Genomic DNA, 25,790 nt, shown 5'->3' with positions numbered 1-25,790 from the left:
GTTCTCTCTCTTGCGGTCCAAGATTGGTGTCTCTCAAGGACCCACAATCTAGTGGGGGCATGATAAGGATCATATCCCACCTTGATCCTATCACTAATATTCTACCCATATATGCTTTATTCTGTCATAATAAGGATCGTATCCCACCTTGACCCTATCACTCATATTCTACCCATATATGCTTTATTCTGTCATTAATATACTGTCCATATATATCTACTGTATCTCTACCGAATATGTGATTGTATATATATATTTAGTATGTATTGCTGGCAGCTACGTTGCCATATAGAAGCTTTGTAATTGTATTTAAATCTTGGCTCTAATTCAATGGAAATATAGCAATATATTCATCATATTATTCTCTCTTTACAGTTTTTATGTTTATGCAAAGATTTTTTTTTTTTTTTTTTTTGCCCTTTCTTTTTGATATTTAAGGTTGGGAGATTCAAATCCAAACCTCTTTGTCTAAGAAATAGACAATAAGTGATTTTACTTTTTACCAATAAACTATTATTGGATGGATGTGTTTATGCGAAGCCTAACATTATCTTAAGTATTCATATGTAGGTTATGAAGGTAATTTGGCAACCTAAAGAAAAAAAAATAACGTGTGGAATGTGGACCCCTAATTTGTTAACCCCACATTGCTTCCATTTTGCCATACATAATAGTAGCAGGCTTGCGTCCAAAAGTCCTTTATGTCTTTCTTGAGACCCAAATGCCTGATCATTGAATTTTAACCCTTGGATTAGATCTGACTGATGTGTTAATCTATATATATATATATATATGGGAATCCTCATAGATAGTTGATATATATATCTATATATATATTAAAGGAAAAAGTCCTAGCCAGCTTCCATTAAGAAATGAAAATGACAGAACATAGAATGCAATTGATGAAGAGCTGTATGGGAATGGAGAACTGTAAACCATACATTGCAGTGATCTTCATACAGTGTGTTTATGCAGGAATGGCTCTGTTTTCAAAAGCAGCAATTGCTTCAGGAATGAATTCATTTGTGTTTGTGTTTTATAGACAAGCTTTTGCCTCCCTTGCTTTGGCTCCATTTGCTTTCTTCTTTGAAAGGCAGTTATTTTTTAATTTTATATATCTCCTCTCTCTCTCTCTCTCTCTCTCTCTCTCTCTCTCTCTCTCTCTCTCTTAATGATACTTAATTTTTATTTTAGTTTTTGACCCAGTTTAATAATTTTCTTCTAAATTTTTTGCAGTAATAGAGATGCTCCCCTATCATACACCTTAGTCTGCAAAATATTCTTCATTTCCTTATTTGGGTATGAACAAAATCAAGCATTAACATATTTCAAATTATGCAATTTTACTTATTTATAATTATTGTAACCATTAAATTAATAAATTTCCATATCTATATATATATAATACATATATTCAGGATAACATTGAGTTTGAACCTTTACTCCGTGGCTCTCAACTATACCTCTGCAACATTTGCTGCAGCCACCACAAATGCAATTCCTGCCATTACTTTCGTTATGGCAGCTTTATTCAGGTAATATGTTAATAAAAGAGGTATATATTATATATAAATATTATAAAAAAAAAATTTTTTGGACGAATTAAAAATAAATAAATAAATAAAAATTGATATTGATGGTTGATGATGATGGTCAGGATGGAAAGCATATCCATAAAATATGGGTATGGAGTGGCAAAGATTGTGGGTTCAGCAACAAGTCTTATAGGGGCATTGGTGTATGCTTTTGTGAAGGGTCCTCCAATACAGTTCATAAATTGGAACCATACCACCACTCCACAACACTGCTCCTCATGTCATCACAGAGTAGACTGGATTAAAGGCTCCATTATCATGCTCTCTGCCAACACTGTTTGGTCTTTCTGGCTTATCTTGCAGGTCCTTTTTTATATGTTTCCTTTTTCATATTTCATTTTTTTACTGTTCATGTGAATATATAATTTCATGGGCTTGTGGGCATTCACAGCTATATATTATGGTGGATATTTTACTTTTATAATCTAATATGGTTTGTTATGTGCATATAGTTTTGCTATATGATTAGATACATTATGGTGGGCGTTTTACTTTTATGATCTGATATTGTTTGTTGTGTATATACAGGGATTGGTGGTAAAGCAATATCCGGCGAAGTTACGGTTGACGACTCTTCAATGCTGGTTTAGTTGCGTGCAGTCAGCTGTTTTGGCCGTTGCCATGGAGAGAAGTCCATCAGCATGGAAGCTTGGATGGGATGTTCATCTTCTTTCCGTGGCTTACTGTGTATGTTTCCCCCTTTTCTCGTTTTCACTAATCCACTCATTTTTCTTTTTTTATATTTATATAATATTTATTAAAGGTTTTGTTTGGTGGAATATTAATATATTAAAGGTAGTACAACTAAACTCCAATAGACCATATAAAAAATTATTATACATGCTGGTTGTTTTTCCTTTTTGAGCAATCTTAATTGCTTATCATAAATCAATAAAAGATGCTCTTTTCCTTGAGAAGGAAAGCTCTGAGTTTGAATTACTTCACTTTTAATATTAAAAGAAAAAAAAACGGCATATATAAACTTTACCATATAATAATTTTATAGTTAACGTCCAAAAGTGTATGTACACTAGCTTGAGAGCAACAATGTTTTATCATAATTAGAGTCTAAGGATTTGAGCAAAAAACAAATTAGAGTCAATGATCTAAACTTTATAATTTGAGTTTTTTTTTTTTTTTAAAGGCACATTTATGGATCGAATTCATAATTCAACTTTATCAACCATATCATTAAATTATTATTATTATTTTTTAAAATTAAACAATTAGATAATGGATCATCTTTACTATCATCTTAAATTGATTGAATATGATAATACCATTTTATAAAGAAGATGATTGAAAATATTAGAAATTTCTTGAGCCATGTTAGCTTGACAGTGAGATCATGAACATAGTTCTCCTCATCACATTAATATGATATATATACATATATATATATATATATATATATATAGAAAGGATCAAACTTAGATTTTTAAGTTTAGAATTTGATGTGTATCAATATTCCGCAATACGTTATAAGATAAATTTTCTCCTGTAATATGTTGCAGAATGTTAATCACCATTAAATCCTAAATTTATAAACCAGATCTAAGCGGAATTATACACACACGCACTTGACAGATTTGCATGTACATTTTTGCTTTTTTTCTCAAAAGCTAGTATTGTCTCATGGCAGGGTATAGTTGTGACTGGAATTACTTACTGGCTACAAGTTTGGGCAATAGAGAAAAGAGGCCCGGTTTTCACAGCAATGTTTACCCCATTAGCACTTATAATTACAGCAGTCTTCTCTGCATTAATATGGAAAGAAGCTCTTCATTGGGGAAGGTACTACATTTATATAGATACACCCTTTTTTTTCTTCTACAGAATTGATACCTTTGTTTCCAAAAACATGGAAGTTGATCAATAATTTGTCCTGGGTTATAATCAAATCCATCCAATAGGTCCTATTATGTTTGTTTTTTTTTGGGTGTGTTTATTGATATTTACACAAAAATATACACACACATGTATAAATAAGTGAACTGAGATATTAAAGGTCCATTATTATCCTTTTGTGGCAGCATTGGTGGGGCAATTTTGTTGGTGGGAGGGCTTTATGGCGCTTTGTGGGGAAAGAACAAAGAGGATAGAAAAATTGAAACAAATGAACGACAAGAAAGTAAGGAAGAAATCACCTTAGAGTGCATTACACATCACTGATTGATGGGATGGCCTGGGATTATTGTACCGTTATCTGCCTTTTACTTTCCAACAATCGCACACTACGTTTTTCACCTAGATAAATCCACACTGGCTGCTTTCTTTCTTTGTATCTAGGGAAAGATATTGTTTCCCCTCTTTCTTTCTGTTTATTTTCTCTTTTTTTTTTTTTTTGGTCTATATTTTAGCATTTTTCTTCTGTTCTTTGTATCTTTGTCATTATGTATATAAACTTTGTTATGGCTATTGTTTGGCTTTTCGGTTAAGACAAAAAGTAATTAAGAGATAGGAGAGAGAGAGAAAAAATCAAAACTAGCAACTTAAATCTTCAATTTTTAAATTTGTTATAAATTAATCTAATCTTTAATTTTGAACAAACAAATTAATTATAAATATAGCATAATGAAAAAATCATTAAAAATACACTTCTAAATTTTACCAATCATTTCTTTCAGTTTAAAATAATAGGATATATTATACTGCATATCTTCGAAATTTTTTTTTATTATAATTGGATATTTTTGTATTTATATTTTTATAACTTTATGAAAATATCTTGTTATAATTAAAAGAAATTTCGAAAATATACAGTATAATATACTCTAAAATATATTTTAATTTTTGACTAAAAAAATAGTAACGGTTCTTTCTTTTTATTGATCAACATCCTAATTTTTTTCTTTTTTTTTTCTATATTTTAATTTTTCTTCTATTCTTTGTATCTACCCTTTTTTCTCTTATGAGTTTTGTATTTTTTCTTTTCTTTTAAGTTTGTATTAATTATTTTCATTATGTGTGCAAACTTTTTTATGGCTATTGTTTGGCTTTTTTTGAATATGGGTATAAGGCAAAAAGTAATTAAGAGAAAAGAGAGAGCAAGAAGAATAGAGATGGCCGACGAAACACCCAAGTTATTATCAACTTACAGAATAATAAAATAACGTGTCATTATTTTATTAATTAAAAAATTAATATAAATGTATAAAGTTTTAAAAGAATAGATGAAATTTAATACAAATCAATAGAATAATAATAATAATAATGTATATCATTTTATTATATCAATTAGTAAATAATTTGGTGTCAATATAATATTATTTTAAAAATAAAAGTGAGAAATCATTTCAAAATAATTAATTTTAGTTTTCTTTCTTTTTTATTTTTTATTTTTTGATGTGGGGTTATTGATGAACTTTCAAAAATATTGTTGTCTAATGATGTGTTATTGATAATGTCATATTAATCGATTATGGCATATTAACATATAAACGCTCACAGTGTTCATAATCATCATCGGTTAATAATTCATCACTTTCCAAATGATTTTATGTCTTTTCACCATCTGTGTATTTGTCTTCAACTTCAATTATTTGTTTTCCCTTCTTGTTTAATATTTAAGGAATCGTCTTTAGTGCATATATTCAATTCAAATAAATTAAAGCAAAGTAATTGATATAAATATTTTATTGATAACAGAATAATTAAATAATGATTATACAATTATTTACCTATTTTTATTTCTTTGTAACTTTTTGCTTTTTGAACTTCTTAAACGTTCTAGGGTCGGTATTCATAGCAACTGATATCTCTAGTAAGATTGGATCTTCTTTTTGAGTGATCTACTCATCATTATATTCTAAATCTGGTATGCAAATAGGATCCACAACTCACCTCTAATTAAAGATTATTCCAAAGAACATGTACAGAAAATCCATTTATTTATTTTTGGGACTTTTTATCATTTTTGGACATATTAGCCAATTTAACATCAATCTTAATGGTAGGGAGATTCAAATCTTCATTTGGATGAAAATCCCCTCTCTTGCAAGTTGTAAAAATAAAAAAAATATAAATAAAATGTAACCCAATCTCTTTAGCATCTAGTAGTACTAGAGGTCAAGTTAAGAATTGGAATGACAATATTTAGAAAGAAATTTACAACTTTCCTTGAAATGATTCCCACCACAAAGCTATTAAACTACATTAAAAAAATTATTTATTTAATATTAAATTTGTGATTACTTGAATATTTTATAATCCAACCACTTTAAAGAAGAAGCAAAATCTCCAATATGGGAATGTGTTTTTTCTTTTTTTTTCCCTTTATAGATATCATAAACTGCTGCTACAAGGATTGGAAAGTAGCAATAGAAAGGAATTTGTGAAAACTATTTGGAAAAGTTCCTCTTTAGATATATATTCTCTGTTTTGATTTCATTCTAAAGGAAAATAGATCCAACTACATGTTTTAGCCATATTTTGATTTGCATTACTCACTTGTTAAATGAGATATGACCTTTATCCCAAAAAAAAAAAAAAAAAAAAAAGGGGAGATATGATCATTTTTTGTGTGATTAACCATTTATTATTTCTTTTCATGGGCCTAATTAGACAGTGTGGATCCATTTATGTGTCTTCCACTTTACCTTTTTTACTCACCAAGTTAAAACTGTATGGTTGTCCATGTAAGTGGTCAAACTGGTCCAAGGATTTTGGGTACATTTTGAACCCATGGACCGAAAGCCTACCAAGGATGGTCTAGACGGATCCAAGTTGGCTTTTCTCTGTCTAAATGGATCCAAACACATTGGAAGCCCAATGAGTATATGTAGACTTTTTCTGCCTCGATAACTATCCCAGTAAAAAATAATAATAATTATGTGTAAAACATTTTTTATTAAAATCACATAAAAATATTTTAATTTTAAATTTTATCACTATTTTTAAAAGCTTTATAGATATTTTAAGACTTTTTTCTTTTTCTTTTTTTGATAAATCAGATGTTTAAGTCTTGATGACATGTTGATTGTTGAATTACCAATACTTGATAATATATAAATATATATATATATACATATATTTGATAACATGTTAACTTTTGGAGGGTGGGTATATTTTCACAAAAAAACCCCTATAATGACCATTAGAAGAAGAAAACTAAAGTAAAACTACTTGTTATTATTGTTGATTGTTGTAAGTGGAATCTATGATATAACAATTATTGATTGGATTTTGATTCAATTTTTAAAAAAAAATTAAAATTAAGTGGGATGTATTCAATTTAAAATTTAATACATTTAAAATAAGTTATAGATTTTAAAAGATTTGATGGATTGTAATAGAATTTTATAAACTTCATAAAAGATTTTATAAGAATCTAACGAATCTTTTAGAATCATATTGACATTTTTTATTCAAAATTTTATTTTTAAAATTTTTTCAAATCTATTAAAATACATCATTTTTTAAAATTAATAACTTTTTGAATACCTTTAGATTTTAAAAAGAAATTACAAAATCTTAATTGAATGCATTTAAATTTTAATGAACTTTTGTAAAATCATTAAAATCTGAATTGAATATTGAACTTATATATATGTACTTTTTTAAAATTTAAATCAAATACCTCTAAATTTTTAAATATTTTTAAAATTTTTTAAATTTTAAATTGAATACATCCTTTTAAAAATTAATAGTAGAAAGTGAACCTTTAATATTAACCTATTAAATTATCATATTGATATGTAACCTCCATTATTGACCATCATTAGTGGTGAGTGGTGGTAAATAATATTTTTTAAAATATTATTTATGTTTTAAGTGTATATATGACTTGCTATTCACTAAAAAAAAAAGGGGTAAGATTGTTTCATCTTAATTGCCAATTTCATGTCCAAAGCTTCCACTGTGATCATTTGAAGATTATACACCAAAAAGAATTGAATAATTGCAGACCTAATTAAACTTTTTTTATTTTTTTTCAATGAAGCCTATTATTACTCAAATGTCTTTTGTACTGTTTAAGTGAGAAGGTAGTTTATAATCTTAACAATTTGTAGACTTTAATTCTTCTTTCCTCTGACTTCTCTGGTATGGCCTAAGTTCATTTTATGATCTTTAATTGATAAAAGAATTATTAAAAGAGAGAGAGAGAGAGATTAAAAGGAAGTATAGTGCTAACTATTTCTGATGCGTCGAAAATATTTGACTTTCGAATCCTTATCCATTGCCCTAACTAATTTCACAATTATATTATTATTCATTTATTTACCAAAAAAAAAAAATTGTTCTACTTGATCATATGTAAGGTCAACCAATTTATACAATCAATTTAAAATGCACAATCAAATAAAGTAATTAATAAGGACGTAGGAACATAATTGAATTAATGGAACGCCCTTAGATCTAGTAACCCAGAGAATCCAAACTATAACTTAATTTAGTTGAACAAACATATAACTCCTTAGCATGCTTTTAAAGTACTCTGATCAATATATATAATATTTATTAAAACTAAAATTTATAAAAAAAAATTATTATTTATTTTATAACAGAAGAAAGAAGAAGAAGTAGAAAAAGAAAAAGAAGAGTTTGTTCATTTTCATACCTAGCTATAGGCTATAACTATAATTTGCAATATTTCGACCCCTTTCACTTCACAAAATTCTTTCTAGTAAATAATAATGGCGATCCAAGAGGTAAGGTGGAAAATGATGTCATGGAGGAAGTTGCACATATAAAATAATTAGACAGACAAGTAGGATCTGATCAATATCTTATTGATTTTGATACGTTATGCATTATTATTATATTACACGTCTTCAGTGTTTATGGGTATAAATGGTTAATTTAATTTTTGCTTCAAATTCACAGGATCTTTCCGAATCTATTAGCTTAACCACCAAGGAAAATAGATAACAGGTCATTTTTTTTGTCCCCCCCTTTTTTATTTATGAATATTAATGGAAAAAGATCTGGATTCTTCTGATAAAATGCCAATTAAAAAGCATGTAGTAGCATAGTGCATTACAGGCATGAAGAATAGAATTAATTACTAATTAGTGATTCTTACAACGAGGAAAGGAATAATACTATAAATACTGTATACTATATTATTTAATATTATCGTATAAGTTTTTAAATTTATATATTTTATTAAAAAAAAGTGTTGAAACTAAATTACCAACCTAATTGTTTAAGTCTTTGAATGACAGCCGATGGTAAAAATTACTCTTTCTTCATGCAATAAACAAGTTTAAATAGTCCATTTTCAATATCTTTTATATATATATATATATATATATATATATATATATGTTTAATTTGTAAAGGATCAATTCCATTTGAACCCCATATTCAACATGAAAAATTATATTAGTCACTCTAACAGTGTTGCAAAGCATGCCAACTCTTATTCGAAGTGACCCAAAGCAAACTTTCCACTGGAATCTGGATGTTATATAATTTTATTAGGTCGATAATTAAATATGAATTATATTTAGAATCTTAATTTTCCTTTTAGTTAAAGGTCTATGGAGTCTATCCCTGAAGATATTTTCTAGGTAAAAATTGGTAAGTAAAGCGGGACACGATCATGTGTCCAACTATGCACTTTGAATTAATTCAATTTTTGTCTTTTTGGTAATGATTTGAATTAATTCAATCGAGTTGTTATATGGATTGACAATTTCATATTTTTTACTATTTCCAAAACTATATAACCTATTATAAAAAAGGAAAAAGAAAATACACTATCGAAGCTAGGTAGCTAGCTACACTATTAAATCAATAAATATATCAAATGCAATGATTTGGGACTTAAATTTATGTTCCTTGACGAACTAGGAGATTAAAATTAAAATTAAAATATATTAAAGATTAAATAAAACTAAGTTTGTTGTCTCTTAATTGACATGCGGCTTTAAACTTGGTGACGGGATTTTAACTCTAGAGATTTTCCAAAGAAAACAATGGTTTTGACGGTAGATAATCCCATAAAACCTTTTTTATATGAATTTCGTAGATCAAAATATATATGCAATTACATATCCAAATGTTGATTAATTCTCAAATTATATATTTATTCGTACTTTGTGAATTAAATTTTTTTAATTTAATTCGTTATAAGTTATTTTTTAATTTTTATTATAAATATATTTTTTTAAAGAATTTTAAAATTCAAATTCAATATCATTATATTGAATAAATATAACTTTGTTATTAGGCTTTATTCTATATATGTTACCATTCTCTTTGAAAAAGCCTTACTATGAGGATTAACAATCATTGAGAATGACACAATGCATCAAGGTCCAAACAGGTAAAAAAAAAAAAAAAAAAATGACTCAATACATGCATATGCACAATCAATTAAATTCTAAACTGCTAAGGAATTATCTTATTTTTATATGTTTATTAAATGGTAAAGTTAAAGATTCTACCAAACTTTACTCATATTGATCTTCATCATATTGATTGAATTAATTACTGTAATATAGTATACCAACCAAATAATTTACTATTGTTCGGAAACATAATAATTAAAAGCCAAGAAATATATATCCTTTCAAGGCAAGCTATTTTGTGATTAGGATCAAGATGAATCCACCGAAGGAATAATTTGGTCTATAATTTGCCAATACAAGGAGGACAAGAATGAAGCCGGTAGGATGTAATAAACTTTAATGAGAATGACATAGTCATCAATTTAATGAGAATGACTTAGTCATCAATCATTTAAATGCATGTGAAACAGTGAAAACATAATGTGTTTTCCATGTTTAATATATCTTCTCATTAGTTTTTTGAAAAAAAAAAACGTTTCTGTTATGGGATAATTGGTATTTAGTCTTACCATGTTGATTTATTTCGTTTTACTTTTTTGTATTACGTGCTTGTTTCATATTTTCAAAAAACAATAAAAAATAAATAAAGAATTAATAAAGTGTATTTATAGATTGGAATCGGATATTATTTTATGAGTAATGCTACAACTACTAACTAATTTATCAAGTTATTTATCAAATATATATGTATTATTATTTGATTTGTTAATATATTCAATATAATCTATATCTATGGATGAATTAATCTTCAATAAATATAATTAAATATAAATTAATTACATAGTAAAATATATGTACTTAATAAATAATTTAATGGATTAGTTGGTAACTCTAGCATTTATTTTTATTTTATTAGTTTGTATTAAATTTTATATATTTATATTTACTTTATATTAATTTCTCAATTATTAATACATTGGCATACCAGTTCGTAAATAAAATTGTTCCTGCATTGTTCTTTTCAGATTTGATTTAGAAATCTCGATAACTAACTATGCATGCGTGCATATCACTTTTTCATTAGTGGTTTTATTAAGTATGAAAATGCAATATTTAGCCATGATTAGTTCCCCGCTTTACTCTGATCTCAGGTAATAATTAAAAGGGTAATTCACATCGTTAGTCCTTAAATTATATTCATATTTACAACTTAATATTTTTTATTTAGCATTTTAACTTTGTACATTTTGATTTTTAAACTTTTTTTTAATTAAATTTTTTAACAGTTAGAAGACATGCAATAAATTTAGTGTAACAAAAAAACTTTATAAATCAAACAACCCTATAAAACCATAGTATATTGCATCGACAACCTTGCATATCTCAAAAATCAAAATTGCTGAAAAATAGATAAAAAATAATTTAAGGCCAAAATGCATTAAAATCTCAATTTTACAGACCAAAATGCAATTATAGGTACAATTAAGGAATTAGCTATAAGGAAATCCCCAAATTTTAATAGAATTACAGTACTTTTTTTTTTTTTTTTTTTTGATGGAACATTATGGTACATTTGAAACCACTTAATTCCAAGACTATAATTTTGATCTTGAATATGAAAAAAGTGGACCAAACTCTTTTTACAAGATTAATGTTTCAGTGCATTCACCAAAAAAAAAAAAAAGAAAAAAGAAAAAAAAGAGTAATGTTTCAGGACATCAAATTTTTTTTTTCCCTCATTGGCATGAGGCTATTATTTTATTAGTTAAAAAAATAAAAATTAGTTATGAATAATTTAATAAATATTTTTTTAAAAAGATAACTTAAATTCAATTTAAATCAATAAAATAATATCATATCATTTAAAAAAAAATATCATGTCAGATTCTAACTAAGATAGGTGGATAGCCCTAAACAAAATAGTTTTTTTTTAATTTTATAAATTAAGGAGAATGAAAGGATTTCAATACCATGCTTTAAATTCAAAACTTCAAAATTGTCATCAACGATGATTATGAATAGGTTATTTTAAAAATATTTTCTTCTTTATTTAAAAGAAGGATATTACTCCTATGGCAAGGAATTATCGCCCAAATGTATCCCAACATCATTCTCATTCTTAGCTTAAATCCGATATAATGTTGACCCAAAAAAAAAAAAAAATCATTTAAAATATGGTTTAAATTAAAATCACAATGTGTACCATTGCCCAAGTGAAATTTCTTCATTTTGTTATTTTGGACGTGGACGGCCGTCCACCAAAAAGTTTTCCGTGAAAGAGATGCAATATAAAGCAATTAATAAAACAACAGGTTGTTTTTTCGAGGACAATTTGTCATTTGGTGATGATACACAATAACATTGCACATTGCAGGGATTTTTTTTTTTATTTTTTTTTTATTTTTTAAAAATGTATATATGGTATAACTATTGAAAGTCAATCGCGTTGGTGGTAAAGCTAAAATTATCATATGAAAAGAAACATAAAACAGTGAGACTTATTAATATCAAAACAAATTTGGATATTTATATATTAGTCCAAGCTCAAAGATAAAAGTGTGTTTAATACGCAGGATTTTTCTTTCGGGTATTATATAATATAATTATATATTACAAAATACATTACACCCATTTAAAATTACATCTTCTTTTTTTTTTTTCATCTTAACACCAGAAATTATCAAATTCATAAATAAATTATTACCAATGTTAACTGTCATCTACATTGCTAAGAAAGAAAAAGAAAAAAAAACAAAGTCAAGGTTAAGTTTTAACAACAACATTAATAATAATTTTATTTCAAAAATTAATAAAATTAAATATTTTTAAAAAAATTTAATGAGAAAAAATAAATATTTTAAACATAGGATGTATATTATGTGGAAGGTACAATAGATTTTCTCATGTAAGCAAATGAAATAAGCTACATATATTATATGTGTGTGAGATCATGCATACATATGTGAATAGATTTACCAAGTGGCATTGTTGCGGTCCTTGATCATGAGTCAAAAGGCCATCAACCTGCTACAGTGCCCGCCACCTTATGAAAATGACAAATGGGTCAGGTTAGGTTTATTTCCTGCCAATTTTATGTGACTCCACTTCATTTATTTATTCATTTTCTATTTTTATTTATTTTTGGTTTTTGAACAACGTGATACAAAACATTCACCAAACCTCATTAAAATATAATCACGGCTTTCAATTTAAATGGGCTTAGTTAGTTTAACATAAACCATAATTTTGGTTTTCGGATTAAAATTATACCGAACACATAGAATACATAAATTAATTTTTAGCCTATGTTTATATGGTTACGAATAGATCAATCATTGCTAATGGAGATTTTGTCCATAAATCTCTTTGACATTCATAATTATTATGCAAGAAAATTAATAATTTTTTTTTAATTTTTTTTGGGAGCTATTTTGGAGGAGAAGATCTATTGAGATATGAGTGGCTAGTTGTCACATTGGCTAGTGAGGATCCTCAAGAAGACTTTGGTTGCATGTTCACACCTAATACCTTGAGTGCACTTATTACCTTTATTCCTGTAGATTGGAGCAAAAGAAAGCATTGTGATATTTAATAAATCTTCTCTATGTTCCATCAATCTCACAGTTTGCTTGACTGGTTATATTTACACAGTCTCTTCCAGTGTATGGTTCATAATTTAAGCTGCGGACCTAGTGTTTTTGGCTTTTATAAAGAACGATTGGAGATAATAATTAGGAGTTAAAGCTAATTTTATATTTCAAAACTATTTTTTGGTATAGATTTGAATATTTAGAGGCAATTTTTCAATGCTTTGTTGAAAATCAACGTTGAATATGGTTATGTTTAATAAGTGTGAAAGAACTTACAATATGATGAAACTACCTTAAAATGTCTGTCAGGATGTAATAGAGTGGATTAAAGAATTAATCAACTTGTATGTTAAGCAAAATCATTATTTGAAGGCTAAAAACACTTATAAACTCATGGACATCTTTATTGAAAAATGTTTTTATATATGTATATATAATAAATAAAAAATTTGAAATTCAGAATTACTGTTTGAGTAAATAGTATCTTAATCACTGATTATCTCTATTGAGATTGAGAAAAATCGTTAGTATAAGTTATTGATTGTTTAGTAATATATACATATATATACAATTCGTCTATAGTGCGGACGATTCTCATGCGGACCACAATATTGGTGATGGTTTTTCATAGTATTGGTGACGATTTTCTAAAAAATATTTGTTAATACTATGAAAAACTGTAACTAATATTGCGGTTTTCATACGGACCATCCTTACCATAGAATTTCCATATATATATATATATATATATATTTATATATAGAAACAATATGGAATATCTTACTATTTTTAAGGATGGTAATAGGAAAACATTTTATTTAAAAAGAATGAGCACATTTTATTAAAAAAAAATAAGCTTGTTATTTATTTATTTTTTTCCCTATATTAGCTCATTTATTTTTTTAAAGAAAAATTCAAAATTTCTAAGCTTTGAAAAACCTTTTAAGAAAATAAAGCTTCTCTTGTCTTGATTATGGTAATAATAATAATGATAGTAATAATAATAAAGAAAAAAAAAACTCACATTTGATTCGTGGAGAAATATATTGCTATTAGACGATCTTAAGGGAAAAAAAAAAAAAAAAAGATGTTTAGTTTCCTTAATAACCAATGACATTAAAAGCCTTTAGAAAATGCACCCAAATTTGTACTTATGGGGCAGATGATCGTTTTTGGACTGTTTAAAGTAAGTAGATGAAAAAGAAAATTATTTGATCATGTAAGCAGTGATATATAATTCATTAATCCTTATGGACTTTTCAATCTTAACCATAATTACTGATTTAATGAATAATATAAAATCAATTGAATAAAAAAAAAAAAACATAAGTAAATTCAATCTACAAATGTGTTAGTGTTAAAAATATATACAAAAGCCCAAATAGAGAATTTAAATTCTAATAATCATAATCATCCTCCATCATAAAGTGGATAATGTTCTCCACTATAGCAACATTGTCTAATGCAATATTATCAATTTGCATCGTTTTTTTCATCAAAAACAACCAAAAAAAAATAAATTTGCGTCGTTTTTTACATTGAATTACAATAGCAAACAAACAAAGCCAAAGGAAATTTTTTTTTTTAATAAAATCCAATTTCATAATTTTTAAAGCATTTTTTTTTTTTTTGGGCCAAACTACAATCTGAGAACACGTGGCAAGCATGCATGGATTTACGTGGCACTAGATTAAAGCGGGGTTATCGAAGAGAAAAAGGAGGGAGACATTCGTCATATACGGAATCTTACGAGGAGAAGAACGTCATTTCACGACGCAACAGAGTTACATCATGACAGCGTGGCCCATGTTATAATTCCTTTTCACATGCACCCGCCGCACGTTCTACATTAAACAAATCAATCACGACCCTCCAAGCCCAGTCCCAATCTCAATAAATTCCAATCCATCAACGGTTCAGATCAAAATAAGCTGTTCCACCGTGCGATAACCATAAATACACCATGAAAGCACTGGATCCGAACTCTCCGATGCAAAAGCAAAATCAAATATCCTGCGCTTCTCATGCTAACGTGCACCGATCGGAAAACACAGTCACGATGTACCCAAAGTCCCCGAGTAAACGGTAACGGAGTAAGTTGGAAAGGGACGAAATGGTAAAGTCAACCGTCGAGGGTAAAATGGTAAATTAGATATGGGGGCCACAAGGTACGGATGGAGAAAGTAGAACAAAATAATTAAATCAGGGTAGGATTAAGTAAACTAAGCAGCTTTCATTTAATGTTTTTTTTTTTTTTTTGAAAATTAATTCGTGAATTGGATTTAATAAAGAGTTGAAGTCCGGGTTCTTAGAGAGAGAGAGAGAGAGAGAGTGGAGAACTTCTACGGAGAGAAAGAAAAAGAAGACTTCGTCAGCTGGTTTGGTGATCTTCGTGATGGTTTCCACTGCACAAAGCTGTGTGTTTTTTACTGAATAATTGGGCCTCAAAATATCCTGTGTTGAAATTCCTTTACCTCTTGTTCTGTTTGTTTCTCTGGAAAATTTGCAGACCCACTTGGTTTCATTTTCTCGGATCCGTTGGTTGTTAGGTTAGTCTTCTAAGTTATTTCTTAGCTTTGCAAAAAAAGGGTCTAGAAAATTCTGGTATTTGAAACTTCCTGTGGGTTTTGTTCATGGGTTTCAGAATGGTGTTCTTTTTGTTCATTTCTGCGTTTTTCTTTTTTTTCGTTTATTATTTTTGACTGAGGATGTTCAAAATATATGTTGAGAGAATGAAGTTTTTTCACTTTTGTTCTCAGTTAATTTTTTTTTAAATGAATTTTCTTAACAGAAATTCGAGTTTAATAAATGGGTTTCTTTCTTTTTGTTATTAAGTTTTCTGCTACAGGTGACTGAATTTTTTCTAGTTTGTTTTTACTTTTTTTTTTCTTTTTCTGATATTTTAGTTTCTATATTTTGCAGGAATTCCCACAAAAGTCTTTGATCCTGGCATATTCTTCACCGATCTCCGTAACCTTAGTGCGGAAGTGATGGATTTTTGTTAAGTGTCAAGGCCTGTAACCTGGTCTTTTGCACTGTTATTTTGTGTGTTTTCCAGGTAAAATTCTTTTTGTGGACTTTAAAAACTTAAATTTCTTAGTTACAGGGCTACGAAGATGTTCAAGTTAAGGTTATTAACAATTAATTGCTGTATGAAATATTTTTTTCTTTTTGATGTTGATTTACCCACTTTTTGTTTCCGAAGGATTATTATTATTTTTAAATGCATTTCATAAGAAAAACTTCTCTGATTGGCCGTTTAAGCATAGTTCATCTTCTCTAAGTTTTGTTTTAATTATTTTGAAGTATGCTGTATCCAGTAGGAATCTAGATTGAAGATATGTTAATTTACCCACTCTTGTCTCTGACGGGTTATTATTATTATTTTTCAATGCATTTTATATGGAAAATTTCTCTGGTTGTCCTTTGAAGCATAGTTCCGTTTTTCTAAGTTTTTATTTTTATTTTTATTTTTATTATTATTATTTTTTTATAATTATTTTGATCTATGCTGCATCTAGTAGAAATCTAGGTTGAAGATATGTTAGTTTGGGTTCTGGTAAATTAGGCTTTAAAAACCCGCCAAAAGATGTTTCTGATTAAAGTCTTGCACTTAAGGCTGCTTTAGGTCCATGTGAGGGGCACTCTTTTGTGAGAATCTCCTTTTCTTGCTTTCTGCTTTTCCTCATCTGGTCTTCTTATCTCTACTTTCTTGGTTATTAAGTATTGAAGCAGGAATTTAAATCAAGTTTTGTTGATTTGCAGTTCCACAGGAGCTTAGTGGTTTTTGGATATATTATATTGTGAGTTGGAATATAATTTATGCAACTTTATTAAAGGTATATTAAACATCTGGGGCAATTGGTGCGTTGGAGTAAATGTCGTTTCGCAGTATCGTCCGAGATGTTAGGGATGGGTTTGGAAGTTTATCGAGAAGAAGTTTTGAGGTGAGACTGCCAGGCCATCACAGGGGAAAATCACATGGCTCAGTCCATGAATTGCATGAACCACCTCTGGTAATCCAGAACAGCCGTTGGGCTGGTCTACCACCTGAACTATTGCGCGATGTGATCAAAAGATTGGAAGCAAGTGAAAGCGCATGGCCTGCTCGCAAGCATGTTGTTGCCTGTGCTGCTGTTTGCAGATCATGGAGGGAAATGTGCAAAGAAATTGTTAGAAGTCCTGAATTCTCTGGAAAGATTACCTTCCCAGTCTCCCTGAAGCAGGTGCAGCTCTCTTGCTTACGATAGATTTAAATATTAAGAGTTGTTTATATGTGTAAGCACTCACATGCTATTCTCTTTCTCACCTTGAGAGGGATATTTTGTTGTATCTCATTAGGATTGACACATTTTTTAATCATGTCACTCACAGCCAGGGCCTCGAGATGGAACCATGCAGTGCTTCATAAAGAGGGACAAATCTAATTTGACTTACCACCTTTTCCTTAGCCTAAGCCCAGGTAAGCTTTTAAAACAGTTTTGTTGCAGCAAAAAATCTCCTGAGTTTGCTATGATATTTCTTGTTCTTGATTTTTGGGGGTTCATGAGAAACAATAGCAGTTAACTTTACCCTGAATAATTGAATTTTTTAGAATTAAATTGAATCGTTGTTAAACATCTAATTGATCTTAAAATAAGTATTTCTACAACAGCCAGGAGTACACCAGTGTACTTTAATGTCGAAACTCTTAACATTCATATATGTGGCAAATGTGGAATATTTGAAATTGAGGAAATGGAAAAGTGGATTTTATTACTTAGAATTTATATATTTATGCAAGCTGGGTGTTATTTTTCGTGGAAGTAGTTCACAGCTTTTTGATTTGATAAAATACCATTTATATAGAAACATGGTATTCTTTACTAAGCTTTGGTTAGTCCTAATCTGTAACTAGTTTCTTATGTTAGTACTTCTATTTTTTTGTTTTTTCATGCTGTAGTAAACACGGTATCTTTTTGCTAATAACACTATGAATTAATGAATTCTTACCTCTAACAATCAGGGCTGTTATTATAAAATTCCTTGCTTTATGGATTTTTTTTTTCTTTTTTGTTTTTATGTATATGGGTCATACTGAATATTGATTTGGGGCTGTTTGGAAGTGTATAGTTTTTGTTTGCTGGCTGTGAACCTTATACAACTACATAAAACATCTTCGGTTGTTATTTTTTATTTTATTATTATTTTTTTTGGTGTAATTTTTAATTTTTTTTATATTTGAACATTGCTTTCTGCATTTGTTAGGCCAATTAATTAATGGTACCTAATATATAGGCCGAAGGCAACTTCATCTGCATTATCCCCTACCATGTTAAACCATTGGCTGTTTGTTGAACTATAATGACATCTATTAAAAAACCGCCATTTATGTCAGGGTTCTTATTGGCCAAACTTTGTTCCACACTATGATTTCTCATACTTGATTGGTACTGTGTCTGTCCAGTTTTTGATTGTGTAGCAATAAATGAGCAATTTGAATGTTTATGTAATTTTTGCTCTGCAATTCTCTTAGCACTAGACTAGAGTCTGGATGTGCTCTCTCTCTCGATATATATATATATACGTGTGTGTGTGTGTGTGTGCGTGCTTGTGTGATGCCTTGCACTAAGCCTTCAACTATCTGGATAAGCATGTCTTCATGGCAATGTCTCTCCTTGATTGATTTACTCTGACACATTGTATAAAGATTGGCTGTTGATGAATGGTATGGCTTCTGCAGCTTTGCTTGTTGAAAATGGGAAATTTCTTCTTTCTGCTAAGCGAACAAGGAGAACTACTTGCACAGAGTATGTGATCTCTATGGATGCAGATAACATATCACGATCAAGCAGCACGTACATTGGAAAACTCAGGTAGGTTACTGGATTTCCAACTTATGCTATTCAATGTTTACGTTGGAAAATTCTGCATTTGTGATGCTTTAGAAAAATTAACAAATAACTAAAAATGCCCAAGATATGAACACAAGTTAGCAAATAGTAACCTTTGTAAGTTATGTATTTGAATTCTGGACATGGGGATCTTCAAGGTTGCTACCAGTTCATACGAATAAAAAATGATCTTTAAATTCTCTAACTAGTTCCAAAGAATAGATGTAAAAGGATAAGATTCATGCTTGTTTTTATCCTTGACAATTTAATAATTTGAATTTCATGTTTCTTTGGTGAAAATAATTCAAGAAAAATATTGAAAATTTGGTTAGAATTGTAACAATCAAGTACATAAGCATGGAGATTCAACTTTAAATTTTTACATTGTATTGTGTACTTGAAAATGTAAGTTTTCAAGCTTTTTGCTATAATGGAAGCCAATACATGAAAACATATTGGTATCATTAGAGAATGCCTGGTAAGCATAACCAATTAAGTTCTTTCTAATGTGGTCAAGCAGCCAATATTGCACATCCAAACATCTTCATGCAAACTTCAATTTGATGGTTTTTATTATTGTTTTGCTGCTAATATTAAATTGTTCTGTATCCATGTTTTAGTTGTTGATGCGTATTGTAACATTCTAGATTTATTTTAAGGTGCATCACCCTGGTGTTTTGTTATTGGGAGGATGAAAGTAATTTTCATTTTATCATCTGAGGACTAAAGGAGGATTTTGTAATTCTTTGTATAGAAGTCTTGTAGGTTATGGTATAATGTGTATGCTTTCTCTTGTTTCAGATCCAATTTTCTTGGTACCAAGTTCATCATTTATGATACCCAGCCTCCTTACAATAATGGTCAGCTTTCACCACCTGGCCGAAGCCGTAGGTTCTACTCAAAAAAGGTTTCTCCAAAGGTCCCAACAGGAAGTTACAATATTGCCCAGGTTACATATGAGTTAAACGTGCTTGGAACCAGGGGTCCGCGCAGGATGCATTGCACCATGTACTCAATTCCATCCTCATCCCTCGAGCCTGGTGGCAGTGTTCCAGGCCAACCCGAGCTCCTTCCTCGCTCCCTTGAGGACTCATTCCGGAGCATTTCTTTTTCAAAATCAATTGACAATTCAACTGAGTTTAGCAGTTCTCGGTTCTCTGATATTGTTGGTTCTCGTGATGAAGATGATGAGGGAAAGGAGAGACCATTGGTTCTCCGAAATAAGGCTCCAAGATGGCATGAACAATTGCAATGTTGGTGCCTTAACTTCCGGGGAAGGGTGACGGTGGCTTCTGTTAAGAATTTTCAGCTAATTGCTGCAACACAGCCTGCTGCTGGTGCACCTACACCATCGACGCAGCCAACGCAACCTGATCATGATAAGATTATTCTTCAGTTTGGCAAGGTTGGGAAGGATATGTTTACAATGGATTACCGGTATCCTCTATCTGCATTTCAGGCTTTCGCCATCTGTTTGAGCAGCTTTGACACCAAATTGGCATGTGAATAGAGAGAAAAAGAAAAATGATAAGAGATTATGGTAAGAGATAGAAATTTTAGTTATTAATGTTTTATTTTCTAGGGCTTTATATACAATGTGGTTGTTGTATAAGTCGCTGTACATCTCATTTAGAATGGGGAGTGCAGAACAATGTCAGTGCCCATTGGAGAGAAGAATTTTCTTGTCTTTTATTTTCTTTTTCTTTTTTTTTTCTTTTTTTTTTCATTTTATTTTGGGGGTTAATTTGGTTTGATTGATTCTGTTCTGTCCTCCTGTTTAACTTCTTTGTTCTATTTTATGCTTTTACAAAGAGCAGAATATACTTGAAGATGTCTATTGCTAGGCTTCATATTTCATTTAGTTCTTGGGAATTTGTTCACTGAATTGTGTAGTGGTAGTAATACACCAAAAATTTAAAAATAAAAAAATAAAAAATAAAAAAGTAAAAAAATAAAAAGTAAAAAAATAAAAAGAGAAAAAGAAGAAAAATTGTGTGGTACTAGTAGTAACGACCACAAACCATAAATTTTGCGACTTGCAAGTGTATTTAGGCACCATATATATTTTATTGTGTTGTATTTTTCAAATTAAAAACCATGATTTGACACAACCTTTTTAATTTTTTAATTCTTTGGTGTGGGGATTCGAAGATCATTACAAGAAGAAACAATGATACGGTTTTAGTTATTTAAATTAATTAATTAGGTTGAAGTAAAAAAATAGGGAAAGCAAATTGAAGTCTCCTATTTCTATACAAGCGGAGAAAAAGCATAAATAGTTTATGAATTATACTTTAATGCACTACATCTTCTCAGTGTCTTGCTGAAATTGGAATGATTCCAACATAGTCTCATGCTTTATTTTACAGACAAATATAGAATATCTCACAGAATGTTCCGTATATTAAAGAAAAGGCTTCTGTAATTTTGATGCATGTTGGATTGTGAATAGGGCATAATCTGGCATAGATATTGCCTACATGCTTTATTTATATGCATATTTTGCATATTCCCAATTTTAGGGAGACATGCATCTTGTTCTTACATAAAAAGATGCGGTGGTAAAGCTTTTTGTGATTGATGTTTGATGGGACATTATGGTCTAAAGTGAAATGAGCAATATCCTGCCAAGAAACTAGGGCAAGACAAGGGGATTAAATTGTCTTTTCAAAAAGCACATTGAATTAAATTTCATCCAATTCATCAAAACCATTGGTATGGTAGCTGTGGATGATTAATCCCTATAAAGGGCCAATGATGGACTTCATGTTTCACTTGCAAAGTGCAAGTCCGTTTGTAAAAGTATCAGCAAGTAGATTCTCTTAAGAGACAATCCGATAGCTTCTTCAAGTGACAAAAGAGAAGCCACTAGATGCAATATGGACTTTACTAATGCGCTCTCTCTTGATGTAAAAACACTTATAGACCTAAAATCAACACAGTAGATATCATCCTTTCCACTCAAATTAATCTATTCCACTTCTTTACAATTAATAATAAATCAGGGGAAAAAGTGATAAAAAGATATAAGATGATGAAAGTCAAATTCTAAAACAAATAGATTACAAAATAGGTGAAATTTTCCTCTTGAGTCTCAATGTATAGTTGCAGCAAAACGTTGTTCTAGAAGTAATATCCCCAATGAAAATATTAAGGTGGTTCTGCATTCTGCAACAGCTATGGAGAAGATCTGCATGCAATAATTTAAAAAAAGCTGGGCCAACACTTATTTCGGCCTTTGATCAGAACATTTGCCGTTCTTGTCATGAAAAGCTAACGAACAGTTTTTGGGATGTAGAAGACAAATAACACAAATTGATAAATTTATTCTTGCACCAAATGGAATTACTAAAAATTAAGATCCCACTTTACAATCTATTATATATTTTTCCTCATCAAAATCCTGCAGATAGATCGACGAATTCTGTTTCTGTTGATAATAATTGTCATATTTCCAAATTATAACTATATTTATATATATATATATACATACACCCATATATATTATTTATTATTATTATTTTCTGTTCATAAATCTATTCATTGAGATTCATTTCTGCAACCCAAATGAAAAACTTGAAAATTATGAAAAATGGAACTAGAAAAAGTACATGTCAAACATGGTTGTCTATGACTTATATATGTGTACTTTTCAATTTATAAATCAGTCATGTTATGATTGGCATCTAGCCACCTGCAAATGCATATAGGGCCTGGAAGCAGCATATATCATCATAATATGGGCCTGATGTCTATCAAAGAAAAATTATATATGTATGAAAGACAGCAGAGAACATTGTGGAGAAAACAGTTCTATTGAATCTGATTGCATTCATATTTTACAAGAATTAAAGTGGAAACTTAACAATTGATCTTCTTCAAAACCAACATGCTTTATAATCTCCAAATATCTCTCAGAGGGATGGAAGTTTCTAACTGATTAACAATCAAAATATTAATGAAATCTGAATTCTCACCTGATGATGTTCATGCTTTTGGAAAAACTATACAAAACAAGTACTCCAAAGCTGCAGCAAAAATGTCCAATCCCGGACCTTTACACTCAGCTACTACTCTCTACCATGAAAGTAATACATGGGGTTGTAGTTTCTCACACTTTTTGAAGTAATTTCATTGTAAGGTACACCAATTGAGCCACTGAAAAGCTCAAAAACTTACTTGACAGATTTACGAAAGTGAGCACAGATCAATGTTTTTGCAGAGTTCTAAGAACTCTTTGCAGTGCAACTTTTAAGGCTTCATAAGGAGATCCATATATATATAACATGTAGCCCAAACCTTATCTGCGACTTAGGCATGGTCTTCTTCACGGGGTTTTGAAAATCCTCTTCGGAAACTATGGGTGATGATCTACTTGCAGGGTGAGAGAAGATGAGAATGGAATGGTTCCTCTCCCTATAAAACTTACTTAGTATATAGAGGAACATTATGATATATACATTTATATATATGTATACATAGACATGGTATATGTATCTTTTTGATAATATAGACATGGTATATGTATACATGTCTCTTTAAGAGAAAAACATTACAATAAATAGTTATATATATGCTAGCAAACCTCGACCTCCTTTGTTAGTTTTCTCTCTGGAAATATTTAACAACCTTGGAATTTGTTGGGTTTTTTTGAGTGTGAATATTTTATAACACAAAAAGATTCAGTTCAATCTTTAAATGTATATGTATATACATACTATTTATTATAACTTAACACACACACACACACACACACACACACACATATATATATATATATATATGATTCTCTCCTTGGTGGTCTTTTGTGACAAAATGTGCTTCACGCGTATTGTAGCTAGAAATGTAAAATTATTCATTATGAAAAGAAAATGGAGGGGCATCGATCCACATAGTATGTCCCAGAAATCATATCATGATGATGGAACCCAACTTGCACTTGAAGCGCCACCACATATAGAAAATAAAAAAAACATGGTGAATCTTGTATACCTAACCTATGAAGATTGCAATGGGGGAGATGGTGGCCCATCAAAGAAACTGTTGGTGGACCACTATAATCTCAAGGATATATAATTTGCCAAGTTATGTGTGTGTATAAATAGTGTTTGTTGAACAAAAATGGATTACATTTGGACTGGATCTTATAGGCATCACTAATTCAACTTTTCACAATATAGTAATCCTCCCACTGCAGACTTTTAATTACCATGCGGCATCTTTCAGATCCAGGGAATATAATATATGCATACAGATATGATTGGAAATATGAGCATGTTTACAGAATAGAGCTAAAAATGTTATCTAAATTAATAATTTAAAATAATAAAAGAATATCTAGTTAATTAAGTGACAATGTTAAAGATGATATAAAATGAGAATTATATTCCTAATTAATCAAAATTATTTGCATAAAACTGAAGGTTGGCTTACCTTGGTCCTATTATCAATTATGATTACATCTATTGTATAAGATTTATTTTGTTGTATCCATGTAAAACTATGTAGGATTATTGATATAATAAGTGATAACAAGATGATATGATATAGTGATATGTTTCTATTTTATCGATTAGAATTTTAATATGTCTTAATTATGGATAAATAAATCCTTAAAAAATAATTATAATTAAATATAAAACAATAATATAATAACATTTATTACCTGGTAAGCTTCTTAATAAATTAACATATAACTCTAATATTATTCTAAAATCACTGTGTCTTTTTTATTATTCTTTATTTTATGAAGTAACAATGCGTCTACTTATTTTTGGTTTAATTGGTTACATTCTGATGCACTAATATGATTTCGATTGTTGTCATGGTATGTTTAACCAATAAAATGAACATTAGCTAAAAAAGCCATTTTAATGAAGAGCACAAATAATAAACTAAAGTCTTAAGGAAAGTTTGACAGGGTCTAAAAGATAAGTGTAATTATACATAAGATAGTTTCGGCCAAAAAATAAATAAATAAATAAATTATACATAAGATAATAATATAATTACACTTATCATTAGATTAACCTTTTAATAAATTAGTTGGTAACTATACTATTCTTCTAAGATGATTATGTGTCTCTTTTTTTTTTTTTTTAATGAATTAACTATGTGTCTGCTTATTATTGGTTTAATTGCTTACAATCTGAACGCACATATAACATTTCAATTGTTGTCATGGTATGTTTAACCAATATACGAAGATTAGCTAAAAAAAAAAAAAAAAAGATTTGACGAAGAACACAAATAACAAACTAAAGTCTTAAAAGAAAGTTTGACAGCCTCAGTGGGAATACAGAATCCAGTCACTTCCCATATAGAGAGTTAATGGAACAATTTTATAAGTTTCAGGATGGGGCTCTCACGTCAAGGTTTGTATTTTTTTTTTTTAATTGATGCTGTCCAGATTTTGTTTATTTATTTATTTTATTTTTGTTTGTCATCCTCAATTTTAAGTATATTATCTTGGATTAATCTTGGGTGGTATTTGCC

At 29.3% G+C, this 25,790-nt stretch overlaps 2 protein-coding genes across 3 annotated transcripts; both read left to right on the top strand.

Annotated features, from left to right (window-relative positions):
• Nucleotides 1-847: 847 nt before the first annotated feature.
• Nucleotides 848-3,995, top strand: LOC107421664 (WAT1-related protein At1g43650). The gene is made up of 7 exons (XM_016030943.4): nt 848-1,093; nt 1,237-1,299; nt 1,419-1,535; nt 1,658-1,898; nt 2,124-2,282; nt 3,238-3,389; nt 3,629-3,995. Exons 1-7 carry the CDS (start codon nt 873-875, stop codon nt 3,765-3,767), a joined length of 1,092 nt encoding a protein of 363 aa, XP_015886429.3. The 5' UTR covers nt 848-872; the 3' UTR covers nt 3,768-3,995.
• Nucleotides 3,996-15,665: 11,670 nt separating this feature from the next.
• On the top strand, nt 15,666-21,156 carry LOC107421669 (tubby-like F-box protein 8). Of its 2 annotated transcripts, none has more exons than XM_016030950.4 (6): nt 15,666-15,971; nt 16,345-16,480; nt 17,262-17,648; nt 17,797-17,884; nt 19,145-19,277; nt 20,097-21,156. In XM_016030950.4, exons 3-6 carry the CDS (start codon nt 17,301-17,303, stop codon nt 20,803-20,805), a joined length of 1,278 nt encoding a protein of 425 aa, XP_015886436.1. In that variant the 5' UTR covers nt 15,666-15,971; nt 16,345-16,480; nt 17,262-17,300; the 3' UTR covers nt 20,806-21,156. The 2 variants fall into 2 exon arrangements, with proteins under 2 accessions (XP_015886436.1, XP_015886435.1); XM_016030949.4 differs by having other exon boundaries at nt 15,667-15,971; nt 17,188-17,648.
• The last annotated feature ends 4,634 nt before the right edge of the window (nt 21,157-25,790 follow it).

Source organism: Ziziphus jujuba, chromosome 5 (assembly GCF_031755915.1).
Source record: "Ziziphus jujuba cultivar Dongzao chromosome 5, ASM3175591v1".
Classification (NCBI taxonomy): Eukaryota; Viridiplantae; Streptophyta; class Magnoliopsida; order Rosales; family Rhamnaceae; genus Ziziphus; species Ziziphus jujuba.
This window is presented reverse-complemented; position numbering and strand designations above follow the sequence as displayed.

Excerpts from the sequence above, each read along its gene's own strand:
- LOC107421664 (XM_016030943.4), top strand. The coding sequence starts at position 873 with ATGAAAATGACAGAACATAGAATGCAATTGATGAAGAGCTGTATGGGA. Across the intron at positions 1,536-1,657 it reads GTTATGGCAGCTTTATTCAG|GATGGAAAGCATATCCATAA; the intron begins GTAATATGTTAA and ends GATGATGGTCAG. Across the intron at positions 2,283-3,237 it reads TTCTTTCCGTGGCTTACTGT|GGTATAGTTGTGACTGGAAT; the intron begins GTATGTTTCCCC and ends GTCTCATGGCAG.
- LOC107421669 (XM_016030950.4), top strand. The coding sequence starts at position 17,301 with ATGTCGTTTCGCAGTATCGTCCGAGATGTTAGGGATGGGTTTGGAAGT. Across the intron at positions 17,649-17,796 it reads TCCCAGTCTCCCTGAAGCAG|CCAGGGCCTCGAGATGGAAC; the intron begins GTGCAGCTCTCT and ends TGTCACTCACAG. Across the intron at positions 17,885-19,144 it reads TTTCCTTAGCCTAAGCCCAG|CTTTGCTTGTTGAAAATGGG; the intron begins GTAAGCTTTTAA and ends TGGCTTCTGCAG.